The 26657-nt window shown below is 39.4% G+C and overlaps 2 protein-coding genes across 5 annotated transcripts; one reads left to right on the top strand and one right to left on the bottom strand.

Annotated features, from left to right (window-relative positions):
* Positions 1 to 224: 224 nt before the first annotated feature.
* On the bottom strand, positions 225 to 16408 carry l2hgdh (L-2-hydroxyglutarate dehydrogenase). Of its 2 annotated transcripts, XR_010002253.1 has the most exons (11): positions 16215 to 16408; positions 14301 to 14416; positions 12669 to 12820; positions 11563 to 11694; positions 9523 to 9685; positions 7730 to 7764; positions 6210 to 6377; positions 2562 to 2719; positions 2232 to 2363; positions 1932 to 2041; positions 1092 to 1222 (listed from the first exon to the last, which is right to left on the bottom strand). XR_010002253.1 is itself a non-coding variant. In XM_003228356.4 (10 exons), the coding sequence occupies exons 1-10, from the start codon at positions 16313 to 16315 to the stop codon at positions 1027 to 1029; spliced, it is 1353 nt and encodes a 450-aa protein (XP_003228404.1). In that variant the 5' UTR covers positions 16316 to 16406; the 3' UTR covers positions 225 to 1026. The 2 variants fall into 2 exon arrangements, 1 of the variants encoding a protein (XP_003228404.1); XM_003228356.4 differs by lacking the exon at positions 1932 to 2041 and having other exon boundaries at positions 225 to 1222; positions 16215 to 16406.
* On the top strand, positions 14327 to 26530 carry dmac2l (distal membrane arm assembly component 2 like). 3 transcript variants are annotated; one of them, XM_062968712.1, is made up of 5 exons: positions 14327 to 14450; positions 21123 to 21261; positions 22088 to 22296; positions 23055 to 23226; positions 25887 to 26530. In XM_062968712.1, the coding sequence occupies exons 1-5, from the start codon at positions 14384 to 14386 to the stop codon at positions 25999 to 26001; spliced, it is 702 nt and encodes a 233-aa protein (XP_062824782.1). In that variant the 5' UTR covers positions 14327 to 14383; the 3' UTR covers positions 26002 to 26530. The 3 variants fall into 3 exon arrangements, with proteins under 3 accessions (XP_062824782.1, XP_062824783.1, XP_003228401.1); XM_062968713.1 differs by lacking the exon at positions 14327 to 14450 and adding an exon at positions 16170 to 16196; XM_003228353.3 differs by lacking the exon at positions 14327 to 14450 and adding an exon at positions 16411 to 16520.
* Positions 26531 to 26657: the final 127 nt, after the last annotated feature.

Raw genomic sequence — 26657 nt, 5'->3', positions numbered from 1 at the left:
GACAAGCTGCAGCCTTTCCTACTAGCATTGACTGCTGCTTAAATATAGCTTTATGGGCAATACAGAAGTCCTCCAGCTACACAAGGCAAAAGCTCTCAATAGCTGGACTGAGAGAGATCTGTATGTGTGCACAAAGGACAACAAGGGCAGGTGCCACTATCTTTTCACCTCATCAGATGACTCACCACTCCAGTCTGTCCAGAAAAGAAATATTGAAACGCAAATAAGTGGAACATTGAAAAGCAGTCTTTATACATCCCGTTATCCATCACATGAGCATTTCTGCAACATGTTTAAATTTCACTATTGCCAAGTCTGACATATAAAAAGGTTTTACAAATTCACTTTCTAATGATGCACTTCCTGATCAAACCCCATTTCCACTTAATCCATTAAGTTTGACAGAAACAGCCTGAAATTAGCTAGCCATAACTATAATCTTTGCAGGGCGATCCAATCGGAAAATGACACTGTGATTCATTGGCCTGCAGTCTTGAGAGCAGCTTGATCGTGAGTAACTGATCATCAGCAAAACGGAAAGCACAATCATCCATTTTATCTACCATGGAAAACCAAGCTTTGCTTCCAATATTTGGGGTGTACTCTTGCTCCACTCCCATTCTTCCAAGACACAAACTTCCTATGTTCCTTTCAGCACTGTTTTGCTAAAGCAGAAAGGTAGGGTCCATCTTGACAAAGAGGTATGCTTTTCCATGGATCTAGTGCTTTTAGGACAGTCATAGGCAAACTTGGGCCCTCCAGGTGCTTTGGATTTAATCTCCCACAATTCCTAACAGCTGGTAAGCTGTTAGGAATTGTGGGAGTTGAAGTCCAAATCACCTGGAGAGAGGGCCAATGTTTGCTCATGCCTGCATTAGAGGCTTCTGACACAGAAACTACTGAATGACTTCCACTTCTGACTATCCCTCCCGTGACTAAGCAATGTTTGCTGTTTCCTTGGCCATGCTTTGGCAATGGCATCTTGATCGGAGAAGGGCAAACAGGTCCAAGCCTCTTGTGTTCCTGTCATAAATGAAATCTGTGCTCCACCTCATCGGCAATCATTTTAGCAATGGCAAGGGAGGAAGTAGCAGCCGGAGAAGGGGCGTTTCTGACATGGAGAATCCGGGCACCGATGTCTCCAGAGCCTCCATCAAATACAAAATCGTCTACTAAGTTCCCGTCTCTGTCCAAGGCCTGAGCTCTGACACCAGCTGGACCTCTACACAAAGAAAAGAGAAACAAATGTTCAAATATGAAATCCGGATGACTTCTTTGTCCCAGTGACTGTGACCGAAAGCCCAATCCATTGGTTCAGTACAAGATGCAATGCTCTTAGAGCACAGAGAAAATTAACACCTTCCTCTATCACTTTTAGGTTAAGAAGGAGCGGGAACAGCAGTGACCCAATGTCTAAACCCCCACCCCATTTTGAGTTTGTTTCTTTTGATTCTTGTTTGGCAACAGAAATCAACCAATTCAGTCTTTCTATAACTTCAGATCACTATAAAAGTCATTTAATATAACAAATTTTCATTAAAAAAGAATAATACATGCACCCCCCCCCCCAAATTACAAACAAGATAGGTTCTATAGGTTTGTTTTTAAGTTGAATTTGTTTTAGGAACAGGTACATTTTAAGTGGAACTCCATCCCCCCTCCCCCCTCCTCTATCTTCTGAATGGGGCACAGACAGAAAAACAGACACTACATGGGTGTTAACCCAGATAGATAGCATAGGGAAGGGCTATCACTTTTGTTGTGTCTGTTTTGCTGTCTGTGCCCCATTCAGAAGATTTTTCCTCACTTTCTGTCCCTGTGATAATTGGACTTTGGAAAATTTGGCTTGTTGTGAAAACAAGGATTGGGGATAAAGCTTCAATTGAGACCTCTTTTCCTCATGACAATAACTCTTCCAAGAGTGAATTTACCTTCCCAGATGTAGATTTCTTGAACTTCCTGTAGTTTCAGTCCCATTCTTAAGTAGGAGTCGTTTGTAAGTCAGATGTTTATAACTCGGGGACTGCCTGTATATCTAAAACTAAAAATAATGTACCAATGGTTTGAATTTCTGCTCAGCCATGGAAACCCTCTGGGTGCCTCTGGGCATGTCATGCGCTCTCAGCCTCAAAGGCAGGCTATGGCCATTTCTCAACACCACCCAAATATTATCCCCGAGAATCTGAAATTCATCCTTCTGTGACTTTTGAAAGGATTTCATGTCTTCTTACCTGAGGATATCATTGACGGTGACTTCAGGTATGAATCTCTGTAGCTGCTTCACTTGTGCACTGAGGAAGCAGGCTCTGTACATTTCTCCCATCCCATATGAGAAGTTCCTGAGCACCAGCTTCCATAAACCACTGTGGAAGAGGAGGATAAAGAGGAGAAGAAGATTTGCTGTAAGCAGATTGGCTGACATCATCTCTGGTTTGTCGACGACTTGCACAGCAGGAATCACAACGTCAGGAGACAATGCTGCTAGAACATGGCCATATAGCCTGGAAACCACACAACACTCCAAATGGATGGTTGTTGTAAATAAATAAAGCAAGGATTACCTGTATGCAGTCGCATCTATAAAATCTGGGACACTGAAGTCATAGAATTTGTATCCCTCTCGTTTGAAGGCGAGAACGGCATTGGGCCCAAGCCAGACGCTGCCATCCATCCTTGGAGTGAAATGAAAGCCCAGGAAGGGAAATCGAGGGTCAGGTACCTAGGGTCAGGTACAAAAGATATGTGTCCAGAATTAATATGCAACAGAAGGAACCCAGTCTTGGCAGCGCATTTAGTAGCAAAAGCTGCTCTGCTTCCATGTAGAAAGGAGTCAGATGGGGCTTCTCATACAAATAACAGGTAGGGATTGTTTCAACGTAGCTGCAAGGTCTTACTCCTGGGAAATGTGATAGAAAGGATCTCATCGTCGGTGTCTGCTACAGACCACCGAGCCAGGATGAAGAACTCGATGAAGCCTTCTGTCAACAGTTGACCAAACAGGCACAAAGAAGAGATGGGTGATTTCAACTATTGCGATATTCTCTGGAAAACAACTTGGCCAAGAATACAAAGTCCAACAAATTCCTTGCTTGCCTTGCAGTCCATTTTATGGTCCAGAAGGTAGAAGGGGCAACAAAGGGACAGCTACTCTCAATCTCATCTTAACAAATGCGGAGGACCTGATCAATACAGTTGAGGTGGTTGGATCTTTAGGGCCAAGTGACCACGTGCTCCTGCAGTTTGTGATACAAAGGAAGGCCAAAACTGAGACAAGTCAAACCCACATTCAGAACTTTAGGAGAGCTGAGTTCTGAAAAATGAAGGAAATACTGAGTGACATTCTGCGGATGACAGTACTAAAAGACAAGGGAGTTAAGGATGGATGGGAGTTTTTCAAGAGTGAAATACTCAAGGCTTTTTTGCTTACATCAGTAGAAAAAGGAAGAACAAGGAAGTGATAGGGCCTCTGTGGGGAGAAGATGGGGTAATGCTGACAGGGGATAGGGAAAAGACAGAACTACTTAATGCCTTTTTTGCCTCAGGGGAAATCCAACACCCAAATAGGGAAACAAATTGTCCAGGAATACCTAGCCGCTCTAAATGAATTCAAGTCCCCAGGACCAGATCAGCTACATCCAAGAGTATTGAAGGAACTAGTGGAAGTCATTTCAGAACCACTGGCAATCATCTTTGAAAGTTCTTGGATAACAGGAGAAATCCCAGCAGATTGGAGGAGGGCAAATGTGGTCCCTATCTTCAAGAAGGGAAAAAAGGACAACTCAAACAATTATCGTCTGGTCAGCCTCATGTCAATACTGGATGATTAGAAAGGAATGCGGTCATCGCTAATAGTCAACACAGATTTATCAAAAACAAGTCATGCCAGACTAATCCAATCTCTTTTTTCGACAGAGTTACAAGCTGGGTTGATGCAGGGAAAGCCGTGGATGTAGCGTATCTGGATTTTAGGAAGGCCTTCTTTCGACAAGGACCCCCATGACCTTCTGGCAAACAAACTAGTCAAATGTGGGCTAGACAAAATTATGGTATGGATCTTTAATTGGTTAAGTAAATGAACCCAGAGGGTGATTCTCCCCAATGCTTCTTCTTCATCTGGAAAGAAGTGACAAATGGAATGCCATCAGCAGGGTTCTGTCCTGGGCCCAATTCTGTTCAACGTCTTTATTAATGACTTAGATGAAGGATTAGAAGGCATGATCATCAAGTTTGCAGACAACACCAAATTAGGAGGGAGAGCCAATACTCCAGAAGACAAAACGATCTTAACAGATTAGAGAGATGTTTGGCCAAAATGAAGTTCAACAGAGACAAATGCGAGATACTCCACTTAGGCGGAAAAAAAAGAAATAAATGCAAATATACAGAGTTGGGGATGTCTGGCTCGATAGCAGTACATGTGAAAAAGATCTTTGAGTCCTCATGGGGAACACAGTGAACATGAACCAACAATGTGATGTGGCAGCTAAAAAAGCCGATGGGACTCTGGTTTGCATAAACAGGAGTCTAGTGTCTAGATCGAGGGAAGTCATGCCACCTCTCTATTCTATTCTGCCTTGGTCAGACCACACCTGGACTCACACTGTGTCCAATTCTGGGCACCGCAATTGAAGGGAGATGTTGGCAAGCTGGATTGTGTCCAGAGAAAGGCCACTAAAACGATCAAGGGTCTGGAGAACATGCCCTATGAGAAGCAGCTGAAAGAGATGGGCATGTTTGGCCTGCAGAAGAGAAGGCTGATGAGGGCCATGTATAAATATGTTAGGGGAAGTCATAGGGAGGAGGAAGAAAACTTGTTTTCTGCTGCCCTGGAGATGAGACGCAATGGAACAATGGCTTCAAACTACTGGAAAGGATATTCCACCTGAACACTAGGAAGAACTTCCTCACTGTGAGAGTTGTTCAGCAGTGGAACTCACTCTCTGCCCCAGAGTGTGATGGAGGCTCCTTCTTTGGAGGCTTTGAAGCAGAGGCTGGATGGCCATCTATCGGATGCTTCTTGGCAGGCGATGGGACTGGATGGCCCACAAAGTCTCTTCTAACTCTATGATTCTATGATTCTAAAAGGGGAAGGAGAGGTACTTAAGGGATTGGTAAAAGCACAAATAAGGGGAAAACCCACCCAAGGCACTGGTTTTTGCACACTGACAAATGGGATGAAACCCTGAAAAATATTTGAATTGCTTTAGCTATAAATGTATTATGCAGTTATTCATACCAAACAACATAAGTTGTTCTGTTATCACCTCTTCTTTTTAAAATAAAGCTAGATTTTGAGTGTTTATATTCTTTTAAAAATTATTTTTATTCAATCATACAAAGAAAAACATACAGTAGAGTCTTGGTTATCCAACCTTTGCTTATCCAACATTCTGGATTATCCAACGCAATCTGCCTCTTAGTAGTCAATGTTTTCAATACATTGTGATGTTTTGGTGCTAAATTCGTAAATACAGTAATTACTACATAATGTTACTGTGTATTGAACTGCCTTTTCTGTCAATTTTTTGTAAAACATGATGTTTTGTTGCTTAATTTGTAAAATCATAACCTAATTTGTTTAATAGGCTTTTCCTTAATCCCTCCTTATTATCCAACATTTTTGCTTATCCAACATTCTGCCCGCCCATTTATGTTGGATAAGTGAGACTCTACTGTACTTATAAAATACAAGAACACAAAATGAAATTAAAACTACCATAAAAACAAATTTTCATTATATAAAAAAGAAACTAACACTCTTATATCTACAACATACAACCTCTACACATTCTAAACACATGCTTATTAAACTAATCTATAAGCCTCCTGCTTGTTGCCTGTTGATTTTAATTTGTTATTTCTTGGTCCCTTTAAGTATAGCTTTATTTCTATCTTTTAACAACACTCTTCTATATCAGAAAACCTATAGCTGAAAACTGTTTTCATCTTTGCTGTATAAAAGTAATAGATATGTGTCACAGTCTTTCTTAAATTTAGTCATGGATTTCTCCTTAATCAACATTGTCTAATTGTTCTTCTCAGCTAACCCATGTTAGTTTTCTGAACGGGAGTTTGCCTGTACGTGATATAAAACCCTATGCAAAGTTTATTGCGCCATTAAAGATACATCACATGCAAAACAACACACTCAGAGACCTGGGGGTTTCCATCAATGGCTATTGAAATGATAAAATAAAGAAACAACATACCGGATAAATGTTTCCTCTAACCAGGTAGCACTTCTCTGGTTTCAGCACCAAATAATCGCCCCGGAAAGGCACGATGCGGGGCTCAGGGCTGCAGCCGCTGATCTGAGAAAGGCGATCTGAGTAAAGTCCTGCGCAAGAGATGAGATGCCGGCAGTGGATTTCCTCTCCCTGCCGCAAAAAAGAAGCAGGACGTCAGTTCTATATCTAACATATTTACAAAAGCAACCTGCCATTTGGGTCTTTTCTTACTTCCATTTCTATGGCTCTTGTCACACTTACTCTGTTAGGATTTATAGTTTATCTTGGGAAGGGAGGCATTCATCAATCTTCTCCCATTTCCCTTTTCTGCAACCCAGAGAACAGCAGCAGCCTCATTTCTGCTCACTCAGAGCGGCTTTTAGCTCTATTTACATTTCCAAAAACTATACATTACCAAAAAGAGGAATAAACCATGGACATGTATGCTCTGCTTATCAGTCTCATCATTCAAAGACAACCTACAGATGTTACATGCAATGTCAAACCTTTCAGTGTAGGCATGTACACCTCTTTGTCCTAACCCTTTCACACTTGGTTTGGTCACTACATGCTTAGCAGCATGAGTTTTTACCTTAACACATCCATCTATCTAAATCTCAACACACTGGCATTTGTTCCTGCAAAATGGGATCAGGAAGCAGCCGGACCCAATCTGGCCTGCTAAATTCAAAACTGACAGCTTTTAAAGGCTCCTCTACATAGATCACAAAATCCAGGGCTGGTCCAAAGATTTACGAATTTGTATCATGATGTGATGAGTCAATTGAATGGAATAGTATGATTGGGGTCTGGCAAAGGGCTTATGAAGATTTGGCAAGGCAGAAGACACCATACTAAAAAAACCCGTGCATTATGGAGAAGCAAAAGAGGTGAACAATTAATTGTGGCAAGAAAAGTGCTGATGAAGAAAAACTGCTGAACTCACATAATTGATCTAAGAACTTTTGGTGTAAACAACACATGTTTACATAGTCAGAAACCATGGCTTCTTATGTTAAGAAAGAAATATAACATTAATGGAGTTTCAGCAAGTCTTAGCTGAATGACAAGTTGTCAAAACAATCCAGAACGACATGAGCAAAAAGGTTCTGCATGAGGAGACCTTTTTCTCTTTGAAAAGTGTGGCAAATCTGTGAGGAATGCAACCTGTCCACCCGGCTCCTTCCTCCTAACAGCCTAATCAACTTAACGGAGAGGGACTGTGATTATGAATGTGAGTGAATGTATATGGAGTGAATGCTGAGTAAATGTGATTTTCCCCCATTGTGTGTGTAATCAATATAGCTATTATAAAACCCAGTACTGGAGTCTGTGTGTCTGTTTCTTTTCTCTGAAAGTGCCTGAAGCACTCTATCCCACTAAAAATGGATAAAATAACATTTTAAGACTCCAAAAGTATTAATGACAATGACATTTGAAAAATTCTACAAAAAGAAAATGTAATGTCACATACTTTAAAAAGCAAATCTGAAAGATCTTACCTTTGAGTTTCTAACAGCAACTGGATATTTCATCCCTGTGAGTAATAAGAAAAGAAAAGTGCTGCATGGGTTGTGAAATAATCATCAACTTACTGGTCAGCAATTAGACCAGATCTTTGTTTTCATCTACCTCGATCTTAATCGGGTCTTCATTAGACACCTCTCTTAATTCACAAGCAACATATTTAAAACAACACATTTAACCTGTGGAACTCTTGAGCCACTAAAAATAGTGAGCACAAAGTGTTTGTACGGTTCGCATATGGAAAAATTCATAAAGAGGGCCCCCCTGGTGGCGCAGTGGGTTAAACGGCCAAAAGATTTTTATGCTTTACTACCTTTGAGAACCATCATGAGGTTTCTCTTTGCCTCAACTTTCTCTGTCTCTTTTATTAGAGGTGCATTACCTGCAACAATAAAAATAAGTGTTTACCTTTTTCAACCTTACCAGAACATCTTGTGTATTTCTCTCCTGTTACAAGTTCATATATAGCACTGGATGTCTGCTATAGAGACCAAATATTCCTACACACCAGACTGAACACTAGATGGCATGAAGTCAAATAAGAATTCTACACTGTAGAATAAATGTAGTTTATTCTACTTTAATTGCTATGGAACACTGGGAGTTATTGTTGGGAAGGTGTAAGTAAGATTCATTTGGGAAAGTTTGTAAAATGACAAGTCACTAGATTCCACAGCATTAAAGTGGTGTCAAATTGCATTAATTCTACAGTTCAGATGTGTCCTAAGAGGAGAAAAAAACCTTAGTGAGTTAAGTTGACTGAAAGAACAAGATAATAATATAACAGCAGCAGCAGAGGACAAAAGAGCAGACTGGGGTTGAAAGAAATATGTGGCTGTAATTTTTTCTGTCAAAAATGCAGAACATTGACAAACAAACCATTGAAAGGCAGGGGTTGCCTTTAATGTAGTCTTGTTACAGTTATGTCACTAAATTACACTGGATTATGTTTTAATATGGTGGCTTATTTTAAATTTCTTAAAAGGTGGATGCTATAAAGATTCGAAGAGGTTTAACATTTTTGCCCTTTCCCTTTTGCTGTCAATCAGTAACAAATGGATATGTCTATGAACATGAAAATGTGAGGTGCTGTCTTGCACTGAACTTTAAACAGATCAAACAAAGCTTATTGATTTTAACTGATTTTAAAAAATAAAATTATATTTAATTCTGTTTTAATGTTTATAAAGCTGTAGATTTTAAATTATACTGAAATGATTTTATGTAAGCTGCTTTGTGTCTCCTTGTGGAAATAAAAAGTAAGGTATAAATAAACAAACAACAACAACAAAACAACAACATTTTCATCTTAAATGGTTCCATTTTCTGAAATGCGCTTTACACCTAAGTGACAGTCCCAGGTCCCTTCCACACTACCATATACAGTAATCCAGATTATCAAAGCAGACAATCCACATTATCTGCTTTGAACTGAATTATATGAGTCAGTCTACACTGCCATACAATCCAGTTCAAAGCATCATAATCTGGATTTTATATGGCAGTGTAGAAGGGGTCCCATTTTACCCACATTTTAAAATATATGTAGTATAAAATGTGCACAAAATAAAGCTTTGGTGGACTGTCCAGTTCTTCCTGAGCTATCAGAGCTACTGATGGCAAATTCTGCATCTTCTGAACAGTTTTTTAAAAACCTTCTAGTAAATTATCAGCCTGAAAACGTTAACCAGTATACACTTAAGTATCCCAGGTCAACCTCATGTATAAGTCAAGCTCAGGTTTTAGAGTCAAAGTTATTCATTTCTACCTTCTTCACTTCCAATGGGACTTTCCTTGTTCATCTGAATGTCTTTCACTTCAAAATCAGTCAAGACGGTCCCTCCTGCAGCCTGGAAGTCTTCTGCATAAGCCAAGGCCACCTGTCTGTAATTGACAATGCCCGTGTAGGGGGAGTCCAGTGCCATTAAACCCTGACAAAATAAATGGTGGAAGGATCAAGATTTGTTCTCAGCATTTCTTATAGACCAACTGGATGTATTTTTAAAAAGTTTAAAAGCCATTGGTATTTTTAGGCCATGTTTCCATGAGTTTTTTTTCTCCATTTTGCAGTTTCATTCAGCAGTAGATACTTCTATGAACAATGAAATGTTTCCTTCCTCAAAATACATTATGTAACATGATTTTTGTTCCTGGATTATAAATGCCATTTCCTAACTGGTTCTATCGTAAAAACATGGAAAAATTAATTAAACTACAAAAACTTTGTTTTTGCAGGAGGGACATCCTACAGCATATTATGCTTTAGTTTTTCAATGAATATCTCATAGAGTCTCAACCAATTCAACATGCTTTGTGGTAGCCACAAAAACAAAGTTTCTGGAGCATAACAACTTTGTTCTGTGTCTTTTAATATATGTATTTTAATGGCCCAATGCAGGCATGGGCAAACTTCCGCTGTCCCGGTGTTTTGGACGTCAGCTCCCACAATTCCTAACAGACTACAAAACACTTGGAGGGCCTAAGTTTGCCCATGCCTGATCTATGGAAATATGATTTCTTTTACCCCCTGAAGGCAGCTTTCTAAATACAGAACTGTACATTTCATCCTGCATTCATGATGAGGAATTACAGCTAAAGTGGGCCTTTGCGGGGTGGAGAAATTAGATTTTTCCCAGTTCATTTGAATTAATGTCATCCCTCCCATAGCCAAACAATATGATGTCTTTGATTTGTTGTTAAGTGCCTCTTGTTCATAAAGTTGTAATGAGTCGAAGTCAATTTAGGGCCCTTTCAGACAGGCCCTATATCCCAGGTTTTCTGTTCATCCCAGATTATCTGGCAGAGCAGACTCATAATTGCCAGTTTAAAGCAGAAAATGTATGTTGTATGAACATATTAATGTAGTTAACTGTTATGTTAGTGTGTTTTATTGATGTTGTTTCATTGTTGTATGTTGTAGTGGATAGTTAGACAGCTGTTTAGTTTTAGCTATTATACAAATGAGGGGCCCTGGTGGCGAAGTGCGTTGAAGCACTGAGCTGGAGACCGAAAGGTCACAGGTTCAAACCCCGGGAGCGGCGTGAGCGCCTGCTGTTAGCTCCAGCTCCTGCCAACCTAGCAGTTCGAAAACATGCCAATGTGAGTAGATCAATAGGTACCGCTTTGGCGGGAAGGTAACGGCGCTCCATGCAGTCATGCCGGCCACATGACCTTGGAGGTGTCTACGGACAATGCTGGCTCTTCGGCTTAGAAATGGAGATGAGCACCAACCCCCAGAGCCAGACATGACTAGACTTAACGTCAGGGGAAACCTTTACCTTTACCTATTATACAAATGGCCTTTTTGTATTTCTGCTTTTTTAACTATGTTTTTTTATTTCTGAATACAAAATAGAGGGGGATAAAGAATGAGAGGCCACAAAGTCATACCCTCATCAACAGCCCTGCTCTTATTTCGCAGATTATATAAAATCCAGATTATCTGCTTTGGACAGGAGCAGTGTAGACTCTTATAATTCAGTTCAAAGCAAATAATGTGGATTTTCTGCATGGATAATCTGGATTATATGGCAGTGTAGAAGGGGCCTATGGCTTCCTCAATTGAGTCTCTTCACACGGAATGTGGTCTTCCTCTTTTCCTATTGCCTTTCATTGTATTTTCTAGAGTTTCATCTCTTCCATAGTAGGGTGCTAACTGCAAAGCATTCTTGTGGGAATATTTCAGTCACAATCCCCCCGTTAAAGAGCTTGTTAAATTGAATGGGAATGTGTGCCTCAGCGCTGACCTTTGCCCCCCTATTCCCCATTCCCTGAGACATTTCGTAATGGAGACCAGGCAGCATCTTACCCGGCAATAGGGTTCCTTTGCTTGTATCTCTTTGGTGTTTATCAGCTTCAGCCCCCGGACTTTGTTCTGCAGCCCTCTCTCGTACAGAGCCTTGAGCCTGGGGATTTCTTCCTGCTCCACCGCTACTATCAGCTGCAAGGAAATTGAGAAAGGCGTGTCATTTTGTGCCAGCTGTGGAGCAGAAATGCAAGGAAAAATGATCATGTTGTTCACTGTGCTTTAGGATTAATATTACGCCACCTTGAACGACATACAAAGTCATGCATTTGGTAGAGTGATATGTAGGCCATCAAAATACATATATTAAAAGACACAGAACAAGGACAGAAAAAAATTAAAATCACGCATATCAATAACACTATGCAACAAAATTTGGAAAAATATGTTCCTGGTTTGAAAGAGTTCTTTCTTGTTTAATTGTGCGGAGTTTACTTTGAAAGTAGTTGTTCTACTCCAGAAACTTTGTTTTTGTGGCTGCCACAAACTAGGTTGGGTTGAATGTGTTGTCGAAGACTTTCATGGCCGGGATCACAGGGTTGTTGTATGTCTTTCGGGCTGTGTGGCCATGTTCCAGAAGTATTCTCTCCTGACATTTCACCCACATCTATGGCAGGCATCCTCAGAGGTTGAGTTGATTTAGACTCTATGATGAAATGTTCATTGAAAAACCATCGCATATTGTGCTGCCGGGTGTCCCTCCAGCAGAAACAAAGCTTTGACAGTTTAATAAACTTTCCCCATGTTTTTTTTATGATGGAACCTATTGGAAATGACATTTAAAACCCAGGAACGAAAATTGTTTTACATAGGGTAATAAATGAATAGAGATGCAGATGACAGGGAATACCAAATGTGGGATAACAGAAGAAAAGGAAGAAAAACAATAACAGGAGGCAGATAATCTAAAATGTCATACAGTCCCACAGGACATTAAAATAGTCCCAGGCATGAGGCCATCTCATATACACTAGTATCATTCATTTATACATTAGCTTCCTTTTAAAGAACAAAAATGCCCAGAGGTTTGAGCAGAGGCTGTGCTCCTATCTATGCGTTCTATTACAAGTGGCTGAATGGCAGAAGCAAAAGGCACAGAGCTCACTTACCTTGCCGCACTGTTTATATGGGATCCCCTTCTTGTCACAGTATTCATAGCACAGGAGTGATCCCTCCACACACAGCTTGGCTTTCAGTGATCCGGGTGTGTAGTAGATTCCACTGTGAATAACACCACTGTTGTGTCCACTCTGATGGACGGCTAAACAAAAAGATGAGTTACACATAGAGAAAAATCTTTAAATTCAAGCTGTATTATGAACCCTAGGAGGCTTTTTTGGGTTTACCTTTTCCCTCTTTTACCTGAATCCAAAGGCATTTAAAGTCCTAATTGGCACCAACTCTGATTTCATTTAGGTGTAATGGGAAAAACTTGACTGTTTATGAAACCTCTTAGCCTCACTGAGGCCCCTTCTACATTACCATATAATCCAGATAATCAAAGCAGATAACACACATTATCTGCTTTGAACTGGATTTATCTGAGTCTACATTGCCATATAATCCAGCTCAAAGCAGATAATGTGGATTTTATATTGCAGTGTAGAAGGGGCCTGACTGATCTCAAAATTGGAATTGGCAAAGTTTTGATCTTTTAAAACCTCTTTTAACTTGTTAAATATATCTCTTTAGTTTTCAGGCTTTTAACATTTATTATTACTGCCTTAAAGCAGGCATGGCACCTTTAGCTTCTTGATAAAAAAAAGGATGAGTATACAAGCAGATATCATCTTACACAAGCAGATATCATTTTATACAAACCCATCTAAGGCCCCTTCTACACTGCCATATAATCCAGATTATCAAAGCAGATAATACTGGATTATCTGAGGCCCCTTCCACACAGCTGCATAAATCCACATTGAACTAGATTATATGACAATATGGACTCAGATAACCCAGTTCAAAGCAGATATTGTAGATTATCAGCCTTGATATTCTGCGTTATATGGCTGTGTGGAAGGGCCCAAAGGCCCCTTCTACACTGCCATATAAAATCCAGATTATCTGCTTTGAACAGGATTATATAGCAGTGTAGACTCATATAATCCAGTTCAAAGATAATCTGGATTATTTGCTTTTATAATTTGGACAGCAAATTATACAGCAAAGTAGAAGAGGCCTGCATTATATGGCAGTGTAAAGGGGGCCTCAGTTTTTAGGAACTAAAATGTGTGGAAAGAATATATATGTGATGAGCTCACATTACTGTTGTGAAACACCTTACTCTGTTTAGGGAGCAATTCACCAAACTGAAAAGAAAGGTTCTTTGCTCAAACAACTGATCTAGGGCTCTTCCACACAGCCAGATAATCCAGAAAATCAAGGTGAATAATCCACAATATTTGCTTTGAACTGGGTTATCTGTGTCCACACTGCCAAATAACCCAGTTCAATGTGGATTTTATACAACTATGTGGAAGGAGCCTTAGATAATAAAAGACATGAAGAATCCCATAAGGTTATATTAAGAGAGTCATGTAAAAATGAATCCATACAGAAAACATTTATAATGGATTGCATCCAACTAGACCAGGCTGTTAGGAATTGTGAGAGTTGAAGTCCAAAACACCTGGAGGGAGGGCCAAAGTTGGCCCATGCCTGGCTATGAAAGCATCCTTAATATATATGACAAAAACAAACAGAAGTCTGTAGCTGTTCTGTGAATGTGTATCCCATACCTAACTCCTTCTCCTTTTCCAGCACCGCGAAGGTGAGAGATGGATGTCGCAAGCACAGCTCCCGGGCCGAGGCCAGGCCCACGATGCCGGCCCCAACGACAGCAACGTCAAAGGTGCTGCAGAAAGTGAATGTAGAGAAAATCAAGATCGGTATGTTCTGCACATTTGTTGCACTATGCAACATGGTTTTTGTTCCTGGGTTATAAATGCTATTTCCTAATAGGTTCTATCATAAAAACATGGAAAAAGTTTATCAAACTGTCTCAACCAATTTCAACATTGTGCCAACCACAAAAACAAAATTTCTGGAATAGAACAACTACTTTCCAAGTAAGGAATGCACAGTTAAACAGGAAATAACACTTTCAAACCAGGAACAACATTTATTTAAATTTTATTGCGTAGTATAATTGTCTCCTTTAGTTCTAGTGTCTATTTGATATTGATATTTTGTGGGTTTATCTAGTTTTTAAGGCTGTGAGCCCGTTTGGGTCTCAGTCTTGAGAGAAATATGTGCTAGAAAAAGAAATAATAATAATAGTCATTAACTAATCAGCCCCAGATGGTTTTTAATAATCTATCCTATATTTATTATGTCCTTACCATTTCTGTGTTTTAAAATGCAATTTTTTTATCCTTGTATTGTTTTCATTGACTGGTTTTAACTGTTATAATACTCTTGTTTCATATTATATTACTGTTTTATCTTTTTATATTGTGATTTGTATTATGTTGTCGTTTATTTTGTCGTTATGTTGTTTGGGTTTCTGCCCCATGGAGATGGTGGTGGGGTATAATAAAGTTTTTTATTAATAATAATAACAATAATAATAGAAAAATAGTAGAATAATAATAGAAAATATAATAGAATAATATAAAATATAATAATAGAAAATAGAATAATAAAATATAATAATAGCAGGAAAAAATAGAAATGAAATAAGAATAATATATAAAATATAATAATAGAAAAATAATAAACACTATAACAATAGGAAATAGTATAATTTAATAATACAATAAATAATAATGGAAAGATATACAGTAGAGTCTCACTTATCCAACACTCGCTTATCCAACATTCTGGATTATCCAACGCAGTTTTGTAGTCAATGTTTTCAATACATCGTGATATTTTGGTGCTAAATTCGTAAATACAGTAATTGCAACATAACATTACTGTGTATTGAACTGCTTTTCTGTCAAATTTGTTGTAAAACATGATGTTTTGGTGCTTAATTTGTAAAATCACAACCTAATTTGATGTTTAATAGGCTTTTCCTTAATCCCTCCTTATTATCCAACATATTCGCTTATCCAAGCTTCTGCCGGCCCGTGTAGCTTGAATAAGCGAGATTCTACTGTATTAATAATAATAGAAAATAGAATAGAATAATAAAATATAAAAACAGAAATAATAGAAAATATAATAGAATAATAATAGAAAATAGAATAATAATAGAAAATAGAATAATAAAAGATAATAGCAGTAAAAATAACAGAAACGAAATAAGAATAATAGTAAAATATAATATAATAATAGAAAAATAATAGACACTATAATAATAGAAAATAGTATAATATAATAACAAGAAATAATAATGGGAAGATATAATAATAATAGAATATAATAATAATATAATATAATAAAATATAATAATAGAAAAGTTAATAATAACAACAGAAAATATAATAATAATAATAATAATAATAATAATAATAATAGCAGCGAGGGAATCAGCCTTAGGCACTACTATCTTCCAGAGGCAGTGCCGCCTGTTGCATTCTGGGAAGTGTAGTCCAGACTCGGTAGTTTTTCGTGAGGGAAGTATCTCTATGAACTACACTTCCCAGAAGCCCTGCTGGCAGACTCCCCTCAGCTTTTTCTTCGCCATGGTGGGCCTCATCTCTTACTTTGTGGGGCCTTCTCCGGTGCCGAGGCGCCGTGAGGGGAGAAAGAAGGTCCGAGGGGCCCGCAAGGCCTGCGGGAGGAGGAGGGCTGGCAGCGGCGCCATCTTGGGCCCAGCGAGGCCTAGCGCTGGCCGGGGCCTGCTTGGGCCCTCCCTTCAGGTGTTTTGGACTCCAACTCCCACAATTCCTAACAGCCTGGAGGGAGGGCCCAAGCAGGCCCCGGCCTGGCCTAGCGCCGCCTCCTCCTCAGGCTCCTCCTCCTCCTTCAAATTTCGGAGGCGAGGCCTAGTCAGAGGCGGAGGAGAAGCGGTGAGGGACTCGGCCGTGGGCCTTTTATTCCTTCTTTCCCCCCCAGTCAGGCTTTTTCGAGGGCTGAGGCCTCTCGCTTCCTCACCTTCCCTCAAGGGCCCATTCCCCGCCTCCCTGGATTTTATTTTGTTGGGACTACAACTCCCATAATCCTTCCTCGCTATCCCAATTCTGAGAGGCTTCTGGGAGTTTGTAGCTCCCACCCCCCACCAAGCAAGCCCGTTTTAAGCATGAATTTTAAACTCATACCCTGTTTAATTTGATCTCATATCACTGTAATGGATTTAATAAAATAAGATGCAAGGATTAATGTCATCGATGTGATATAATACAATGATATTGATTTAATATAATATAATGAGTTTAATATAATAGGATGTAATACACTAGAGCAGGGGTCCCCAAACTAAGACCCGGGGGCCAGATGCGGCCCTCCAAGGTCATTTACCTGGCCCCCGCCCTCAGTTTTATAATATAATATTTTTATATCATTTTAAATAATATAATATATTGTATATACATAAAATATTGATATTATTATTATAATGTTATATAATATAATACTAATAATACCATATGATATTAATTATATGATATATATTATATGTAATATTACAGTATAGTGGTATAGTTCAATATAGTAATATATAATGTTAATATTGTGTTATGCTAATAATATAATATATTGTATGTACATACAGCTGCTCTGAGTCCCCTTCGGGGTGAGACGGGCAGGATATAAATGTAATAAATAAATGTAGTAAATGAATAAATAAATAATTTTAGACTTAGGCTTGCCCAAAGTCTGAAACCACTTGAAGGCACACAACAACAACAACAACAACAATCCTAATTAACTTGAATATCTCATTGGCCAGAAGCAGGCCCACACTTCCCATTAAAATCCTGATAGCTTTATGTTGGTTACAATTGTTTTTATTTTTAAATAATGTACTGTTCTTTTGTTGTTATTGTTTTGCACTACAATAAGACATGTGCAGTGTGCATAGGAATTTGTTCGGGTTTTTTTCCAAATGATAATTCGGCCCCTCCACAGTCTGAAGGATTGTGGACCGGCCCTCTGCTTTAAAAGTTTGAGGACCCCAGCACTAGAGTCTCACTTATCCAAGCTTCACTTATCCAACGTTCTGTAATATCCAAGGCAGTCTGCCTTTTAGTAGTCATTGTTTTTGTTAGTAAATGTTGCAATGTTTTGGTGCTAAATTCGTAAATACAGTAATTACAGTAGTCTCACTTATCCAAGCTAAACAGTCCGGCAGAAGCTTGGATAAGCGAATATCTTGGATAATAAGGAGGAATTAAGGAGGTTATGATTTTACAAATTAAGCACCAAAACATCATGTTTTACAACAAATTTGGCAGAAATAGTAGTTCAATAACCCTAATGCTATGTTGTAATTACTGTATTTACGAATTTAGCACCAAAATATCACAATATATTGAAAACATTGACTACAAAAATGGCTTGGATAATCCAGAAACTTGGATAAGTGACTCTACTGTAATATAATGGGTTTAATATACAGTAGAGTCTCACTTATCCAACATTCTGGATTATCCAACACAGTCTGCCTTTTAGTAGTCAATGTTTTTGTAGTTGATGTTTTCAATACATAGTGATGTTTTGGTGCTAAGTTCATAAATACAGTAATTACTACATAGCAGTACTGCATATTGAACTACTTTTTCTGTCAAATTTGTTGTAAGACATGATGTTTTGGTGCTTAATTTGTAAAATTTATTTATTATCTATTTATTTCCATCATTTCTATAAAATAAAATCTATTTTATCTAAAATCATAATCTAATTTGATGTTTAATAGGATTTTCCTTAATTCCTCCTTATTATCCAACAAATTCGCTTATCCAACATTCTGCCGGCCCGTTTATAATAATAATAATAATAACTTTATTTTTATAACCCACCTCTATCTGCCCAAAGGGGACTCAGGGTGGCTTACATGGGGACAAGCCCGAAAAAAACAATAGCAATATAAAACACAACAATAGACAAAAGAAATGCACAATTATAAAAATTTAAACATTATCCAATAAAAACAAATGACAAGAACTAATAAAAACATGGATTAAAATGGAGAGGTTGTAAAAGTAGACTGGGTAAGGTGCACCATATAAACATTGTAAACACGAGGTGACTTTTATGTTGGATAAGTGAGACTTTATTTATTTATTTATTTATTTATTTATTTACAGCATTTATATTCCGCCCTTCTCACCCCGAAGGGGACTCAGGGAGGATCACATTACACATATAGGCAGACATTCAATGCCTTTTAACATAGAACAAAGACAAACACACATAGGCTCAGAGCGGGCCTCAAACTCATGACCTCCTGGTCAGAGTGATTCATTGCAGTGATTCATTGCAGCTGCTCTCCAGCCTGCGCCACAGCCCGAGACTCTACTGTAATAGGATGTAATATATCTGTGGAATGATGTCCAGGGTGGGAGAAAGAACTTTTGTCTGCCTGAAGCAAACGTGAATGTTGCCGTTGGCCAGCTTGATTAGCATTGAATGGCCTTTGCAGCTTCAAAGCCTTGCTGCTTCCTGCTTGGGGGAATCCTCGGGCAGACAAGAGTTCTTTCTCCCACCCTGAACATTCCATAGATATTTAAACCTCACTTGCCTACTTTCCAACAGATCTCACAACCTCTGACAATACCTGCCATAGATGTGAGCAAAACTTTAGGAGAGAATGCTTTTGGAACATGGCCAGATAGCCCAGAAAACTCACAGTAACCCAGTGATTCCGGCCAAGAAAACCTTAGACAACACATGGATAAAGTTTATTAAACTGTCAAAACTTCGTTTTTGCGGGAGGGACGTCCTGCATCACATTTTGCTCTAGTTTTTCAATGCATATCGCATAGAGTCCCAAGCAATTCTATCTGGTTTGTAGCAGCCACAAAAACAAAGTTCCTGGAATAGAATACCAACTACTTTCAAAGTAAGGAGCACACAAGTAAATAGGAAATAACACTTTCAAACCAGGAAAAGATTTTCCTTTTCAGATTTTGTTACATATTGCTATATTGTAATTTTATCTGAATAATTTGTTTGGCATTTTATTACTGTTTTACATTCTATTATTCCTTCTCTTCTCCCTGTATTACCTGCCTCTCCTTGCAGCTCAACGCGGAATGCAACAGGTTTAAAAAAGAGAACGATAAAACACAACTCTGGGTTGCTGTGAGTTTTCTGGGCTGTCTGGCCATGTTCCAGAAGCATTCTCTCCTGACATTTCTCTCACATCTATGGCAGGCATCCTCAGAGGTTGTGAGACCTGTTGGAAACTAGGCAAGTGGGGTTTATATATCTCTGGAATAATGTCCAGGGTGGAAGAAAGAATTCTTGTCTGTTGGAGGCAAGTGTGAATGTTGCAACCAGCTTGATTAACATTGGATGGCCTTGCAGTTTGAAAGCCTGGCTGCTTCCTGCCTGGGGGGATCCATTGTTGGGAGGTATTAGCTGGCCCTGATTGTTGCTTGTCTGGAATTCCCCTGTCTTCCGAGTGTTGTTCTATATTTACTGTCCTGATTTTAGAGTTAGCCAGATTTTGTTCATTTTCATGGTTTTATCCTTTCTGTTGAAATTGTCCACCTGCGTCTTGTGGATTTCGATGGCTTCTCTGTGTAGTCTGACATGCTGGTTGTTAGAGTGGTCCAACAATTCTGTGTTCTCAAATAATATTCCGTGTCCAGGTTGGTTCATCAAGTGCTCTATTATGACTGACTTCTCTGGTTAAGTTAGTCTGCAGTGCCTTTCGTGTTCCTTAATTCGTGTCTGGGCAATGCTGCTGCATTTGGTGGTCCCTATGTAGACTTGTCCACAGCTGCATGGGTATACGGTAGACTCCTGCTGTCCTTTGCTGAACGTTGCATTTGGTGGATTTTCTTTTTGGGTCTGTAGATAGTTTGTTAATTTGATAGTTTCTTCATCAGCTTTCCTATGTAGTCAATGGTCCCCTTGCTGTATGGTAAGAACACTTTTCCTCTGGGTGAAAACAGGGGAATTTCAGTCAGGAAACAATCAGGGCCAGCTAGCACCTCCCAATAAAGGATTCCCTCAGGCAGGAATCAGCCAGACCCTGAGCTGCAAGGCCATTAAATGCTAATCAAGGTGATTAATTCCAACATTCACACTTGCCTCTAACAGACAAGAATTCTTTCTCCCACCCTGGACCTTCCACAGATATATAAACCCCACCTGCATAGTTTCCAACAGACCTCACAACCTCTGAAAATGCCTGCCATAGATGTGGGCGAAACATTAGATAGAAACGTCATTAGAGAATACTTCTGGAACATGGCCAGACAGCCCGGAAAACTCACAGCAACCCAGTGATTCCGGCCATGACAGCACATTGAACACAACTCTATTAAAATATATGTAACTCAGGACTTGAGCAATAAAATGTACATTGTATTTTTCTTGCTATGTTATATACACATATATTTTAGAATGGGAGTCTTTAGGAGGTGTTTTTGAATATATGCTAATCTCTGTTGTAACTTTGATTTCAGTTTTAGCCTGATATGTGTACGCTATTCCTTCTACAGGAATCCAACCAGCTAATACAGTTGTGACCTTTGAGATGCTGACTGAAGCGTTGATTCGCCAAGGAAATGTATGGAAGACACTGGCCTCCTGTGATGGACGCCGGCACTTCTGGGGCTGGCTGAACAGCGTTTTCAACAAGTAAGGGCACAAGGAATAAATTAAAAATGGCTACTAATCTGCATCTACGACTACTAAGTAACTTCTCCTGGCCCACTCTACCCCAAACCTGACAGAAACAGTATTCACTCAATGTGTTGTCAAAGACTTTAATGGCTGGAATCACTGGGTTGCTGTGAATTTTTCAGGCTATATGGCCATGTTCCAGCAGCATTCTCTCCTGATGTTTTGCCTGCATCTGTGGTTAATGGCATCTTCAGAGGTCTATTTGAAATGAGGCAAATGGATTGTATATATACCTGTGGAATGTCCAGGGTGAAAGAAAAAAAAAACTCTGTCCATTTAAATGAGTGTGAATGTTGCAATTAAAAAGGTAAAGGTTTCCCCTGACGTTCAGTCCAGTCGTGACCAATTCTGGGGGTTGGTGCTCATCTCCATTTCTAAGCCGAAAAGCCGGCATTGTCCATAGACATCTCCAAGGTCATGTGGCCGGCATGACTGCATGGAGCGCCGTTACCTTCCCGCCGGAGCGGTACCTATTGATCTACTCACATTGGCATGTTTTCGAACTGCTAGGTTGGCAGGAGCTGGAACTAACAGCGGCCGCTCACACCGCTCCCGAGGTTTGAACCTGGGACCTTTCGGTCTCCAGCTCAGTGCTTTAATGCACTTCGCCACCGGGCTGTTAGAAATTGTGGGAGTTGAAGTCCAAAACACCCAGAAGGCAGAAGTTTGCCATACTTGCTCTATAGTTACATTTTCCTTGACTCAGAGGTATGACTTTCTTATATTATTTGAAGATGTTGCAAATTATGGAAAGAACTTGCTCTCCTTTCTGTATATACAGGGTGGACCATGAACGGATCCAGGCCGTTGGCCCAGACAGAGCAGCTTCAGAGTGGCTCCTCCGGTGCGGAGCGTTTGTGCGATATCATGGATTGGATAAATGGCAGCAAGATTACAACGGCCTCCCGACTGGGCCGCTAGGAAAATACAAGATCCAAGCTATCGATGCCACGGAATCATGCATCATGTATAAGGGATTTGATTATTTGGGTAAGTGGCTCGGATATGACTGTATATTCTGTTTTTTTTTTTTTTACAAACTGTCTTCAAGTCATTTTTGTTGTATAGTGACACTATGGGATTTTCTAGCCAGTATTAATTAAGAGCCTTCTTCTGAGACTGAGAAAGTGTCACTTGCCTTCAAACATCCAAAGTCAGTGTGTTGTCGAAGGCTTTCATGACCAAAATCACTGGGTTGTTGTGAGTTTTCCGGGCTGTGTGGCCATGTTCCAGAAGCATTCTCTCCTGACGTTTCACCCATATCTATGGCAGACATTCGCAGAGGTTGTGGGGTAACCTCTGAGGATGCCTGCCATAGATGTGGGCGAAAGGTCAGGAGAGAATGCCATACATCCTGGAAAACTCACAGTCACCCAAAGTCAGCATTGCTGGTACCTTAATTTAGCCTTTCCCAGCCAGGCACCTTCCAGATCTCCTTGTTGTGTCCTTGTTGTGTGCCTTCATGTTGTTTTCATCTTATGCCTGACCAGAAGCGTCTTTTTTTTTTTGCAAGGTTCAGAAAAAGTTTGCCATGGCCTTCCTTTGAGGCTGAGAAAATGCAATTTTCCTAAGTGGGTTTTATGGCTGAGCACAGATTCAAACCTAGGTTTCCAGAGTAGTTGGCTGGGGATGATAGGAGTTTACTTATTAATTAAATCATGTATTTCAATTCAGCTGAAGTTTTGGAACACTGTTGATAGTGTTGTTATTGAAATGGATGCTAACCGTAAATATTTTGCCTGTGTCAGATGGCCTGGAGCATGTTGAGGAAATAAAATTTTCCAAGTGCATGTACATCCAAGATGACTGCTTACAACGGCTCAGCGAGACCCCAAGCCTGCAGAAAAGCCTACTACGTTTGTGGATAATCTCCTGCGGGAATGTCACGGATAAAGGCGTCATTGCATTGCATAAGCTCAGGTAAGCAAGAGGGCCTCGTCTTTTCCAAGCCACTGTGTCCATTTACTTTTATTTGTAGTGATGGAGCTAAGGATGTGCAAAGTGAATTTTACAAGAAGTTTCAAGAATGGGTTAAAGAGAAGGGAGGAGGGAATGAGAAGAGAGTGAGGAGGGAAGGGATTCTGGAGAGATAACAGTTGCCAAGCTCCAGGGAAAGTGAAGAAACAATCGAAATGACCTGACAGAGATGGGAGGGAAAATGGCACAGAAGATTGTTTTGAGAAGGAAATGTTTTTCAAAATAGGATTAAGAACAAGAGAGACACAGAGAGGCTGAATTGAAGGATAGAGCGAGGAGGGGAAAGGGAGAAAAAGTGCAGACAAGAAAAGAAAAGGGAAAGGAGGTTTGGATTGGGTGTGTACATATTTACCTTAATTACTTTAGCTGACTATAAAACCCATAATACAGAGCAGTCCATTGTGGCACATCTTGAAACAATGTAAAGAGAATTGATTCCCTTAAAATCAACAAAGCAATAATTCACTGTTAAAATAGTGAAGTAATCGCATATACGTGTTTCAACATATATTTGAAATATATACTTGTTTCAACAACTTGTAAAAGGTACAACAAAAATAGTATACAATGAAACATACGTTTGTTATACAGTATTCACAATACTGATTACAGTTTCTTTCTTGTAGAAGGGAATTTTTAACAAGAGTTACAGTAGAGTCTCACTTATCCAAGCTAAACGGGCCGGCAGAAGCTTGGATAAGCGAATATCTTGGATAATAAGGAAGGATTAAGGAGAAGCCTATTAAACATCAAATTAGGTTATGATTTTACTAATTAAGCACCAAAACATCATGTTATACAACAAATTTGACAGAAAAAGTAGTTCAATACGCAGTAATGTTATGTCGTAATTACTGTATTTACGACTTTAGCACCAAAATATCACAATGTATTGAAAACATTGACTACAAAAATGGCTTGGATTATCCAGAGGCTTGGATAAGCAAGGCTTGGATAAGTGAGACTCTACTGTACTTTAAACAGATTTCCTCTTTAAAGTTCACAATGGTGATTTCTTTCTCCTTCTTTCTTATAAAGGAAATTTCAACAAAAGTCTCTATAAACAAATATTCATCTATGTTTCCTTGTAGAGAACTTCCACAACCGGTTTTGACCTTGACCAAGTCTTCTACAGGTGGAAAGTTTCTAATATTCACAAATGGAAATTATAATAAAGCAGATCTAAAGGGAATGAACAGTAGTGACTGAAAAGTAGTTTCTTAATAGTAGTTTCTTGATAGTTTATTTTTGTTGTAACTTTTACAAGTTGTTGAAACAAGTATATGCTTGTGCTTACTTCAGTATTTTAATAGTGGATTATTGCTTTGCAAGCGGCAGAGTTTTGTGGGGAAGGAGTTGCCATGCTCATTCATCGCTATAAGTGCCTAGATTTGAATGGTGACTATGTTGAGAAGTGGTATTTGGGTGTGGCTTTCAACTGCATATGGTAAACGTTTTCTCCTATACTTTGTTCATTTTAAATTCCAAAACATAATCTACTTTATGGATAACCCTCGTACAAGCTGTTTTATTTTTGTAGTAACCCAACCTGAAGATTAAGAAGACATTGAGTACTTGATTGTCCTTTTTTTCTGGCAACCACCCCTTAGTATTTTTCTGCAGATTAAACTTTTATCTTTTTAATCCCCTCGTCTCTAGTTTCTGATGGAGAAATAGAGACTGGAGATATTTGGGTGCAGTGCCCCAACAGTAGTCAACACACAGTAAAGAGAACGGGCACACCTTCAAACTCTTACCTGTGGGTGCCCTTCATTGATTGCGCTGGCATTTCCAGGCGAGGGTTTGGGGTTAGAATTCTATTGTGGAAGAGAAGACATTCTACGGCAGAAATTCTCAGAAATTCCCCCGTTTCCTGTCTGTTTCTATGGCTTAGGAAGGATGCTACACCAATGAAGAAATTCACATTTCAAAAGCAATTAAATGCATTGTATACTGTGAATTTTCAGGTCAGGGTATTTATTTACAGGGCACTCATGGGAAACCTACTTAGAAGTCAGTTTAATGGAGCTCATGTTCGTACCTGCCATAAGTCGCCTGTTGACTTGCGGTGACTTTTTTCATTTCATCAGTTTTTCTTTGGCAATACTCGAGAGTTAGTTTGCTATGACCCTCCTCTGAAATACAGTCTACAACAGGCATGGGCCAATTTCGGCCCTCTCTCCAGGTGTTTTGGACTTGTAACTCCCACAATTCCTAACAGCCTACCAACTATTAGGAATTGTGGGAGTTGAAGTCCAAAACTCCTGGAGGAGGGCCCAAGTTTGCCCATGGCTGGCCCACAACATTCTGGCATTCTTCGGTGGAACCAGGTCTGACCCGACCTGGCTTCCAAGACCAGATGAGATCTTTGTGGTATTTATGGGGATTATTTGCCAGTACATGAAATTACACACGAAAACATAAACTGGAGTTGCAGTGCTCATATGTGTTCATGTTTTCCATGGATGTCTATTAAGAGTCTGAAGCCAAAGGGCTATATTATTATTCTTTCATGTGCTATTAAATGTACATTTTTCAATGGAGCCAGCAAATACCTTGCTAAACTGCAACCTTCCTTCTCCTGTAACTTTTACTTTATACAGTAACCTTGAATATTTGTTCCTGAGTGACCTCCCTGGGATAAAAGAAAAAGAAACCACAGCACAGATCCTTAGGAAATCAATGCCGGCTCTGGAGCTGGAGCTAGACTTGGACTAAAAGCAGCACCATATTCTTTGGCTTCTACCATATATTTATATCTATTTGGGACATAACAAAGCATGGGGGTTTAGAACGAGGATGACCGCTGACTGTATTCCTTGGTTGCAGCTTTTCGGTTTCTGGGAGAATGCTTAGGGGCCCTTGCTTCTTGAGATAGGCAGGGCCCTGAACTCTCCCACTATATGAGAATATTAGCATATGTGGATCAAGAAACGTTAGAAACATTTCCAGTTTGTAATGACGACATTGGGTTTGTGTACTAAATTCAGAGGCCATTGGCATGTAACATCCTCATTTGAGAGACATCCCAGAGAAGATTCTTCTTCAAAACCCACAGGTTCAGTTGAGGCTATATCAAGACATTCAAGATTCAGAGAAGACCACAGAGGAAAACAGCAATAGAAGGAACTTGAAAGCTAAGGTCAGTGTAGCCATTTTTTTTACTGTGTACATACTGCTTTAAGATTTTTCCTTGCCAAGTGATATGAATGAATACCTTTAATAAAACCATATTTGGGTGTCTTTACATCATTTTCAATGTATAATTTTTCTAAAGATGAATGTATCACAGGGGTTTTCTTGGCAAGGTTTGTTTAGAAGTGATTTGCCCGAGAGTGTGTGACTTGTCTATGGTCACGGATACAGTTTCTACA

Source organism: Anolis carolinensis, chromosome 1 (genome assembly GCF_035594765.1).
Source record: "Anolis carolinensis isolate JA03-04 chromosome 1, rAnoCar3.1.pri, whole genome shotgun sequence".
Taxonomy (NCBI): domain Eukaryota; kingdom Metazoa; phylum Chordata; class Lepidosauria; order Squamata; family Dactyloidae; genus Anolis; species Anolis carolinensis.
The sequence above is the reverse complement of the archived record's forward strand: the minus strand, read 5'-3'. Positions and strand labels throughout refer to the sequence as shown.

Coding starts and splice junctions, on each gene's coding strand:
- l2hgdh (XM_003228356.4), bottom strand. CDS start 16,315: ATGGCGCCGCTGCCAGCCCTCCTCCTCCCGCAGGCCTTGCGGGCCCCT. Junction 12,821..14,300: donor GGAAAAGGAGAAGGAGTTAG/GTATGGGATACA, acceptor CTTTTTGTTTAG/CCGTCCATCAGAGTGGACAC. Junction 1,223..2,231: donor ACCGTCAATGATATCCTCAG/GTAAGAAGACAT, acceptor TTCTTTGTGTAG/AGGTCCAGCTGGTGTCAGAG.
- dmac2l (XM_062968712.1), top strand. CDS start 14,384: ATGCCGGCCCCAACGACAGCAACGTCAAAGGTGCTGCAGAAAGTGAAT. Junction 14,451..21,122: donor TGTAGAGAAAATCAAGATCG/GTATGTTCTGCA, acceptor TTCCTTCTACAG/GAATCCAACCAGCTAATACA. Junction 22,297..23,054: donor TAAGGGATTTGATTATTTGG/GTAAGTGGCTCG, acceptor TGCCTGTGTCAG/ATGGCCTGGAGCATGTTGAG.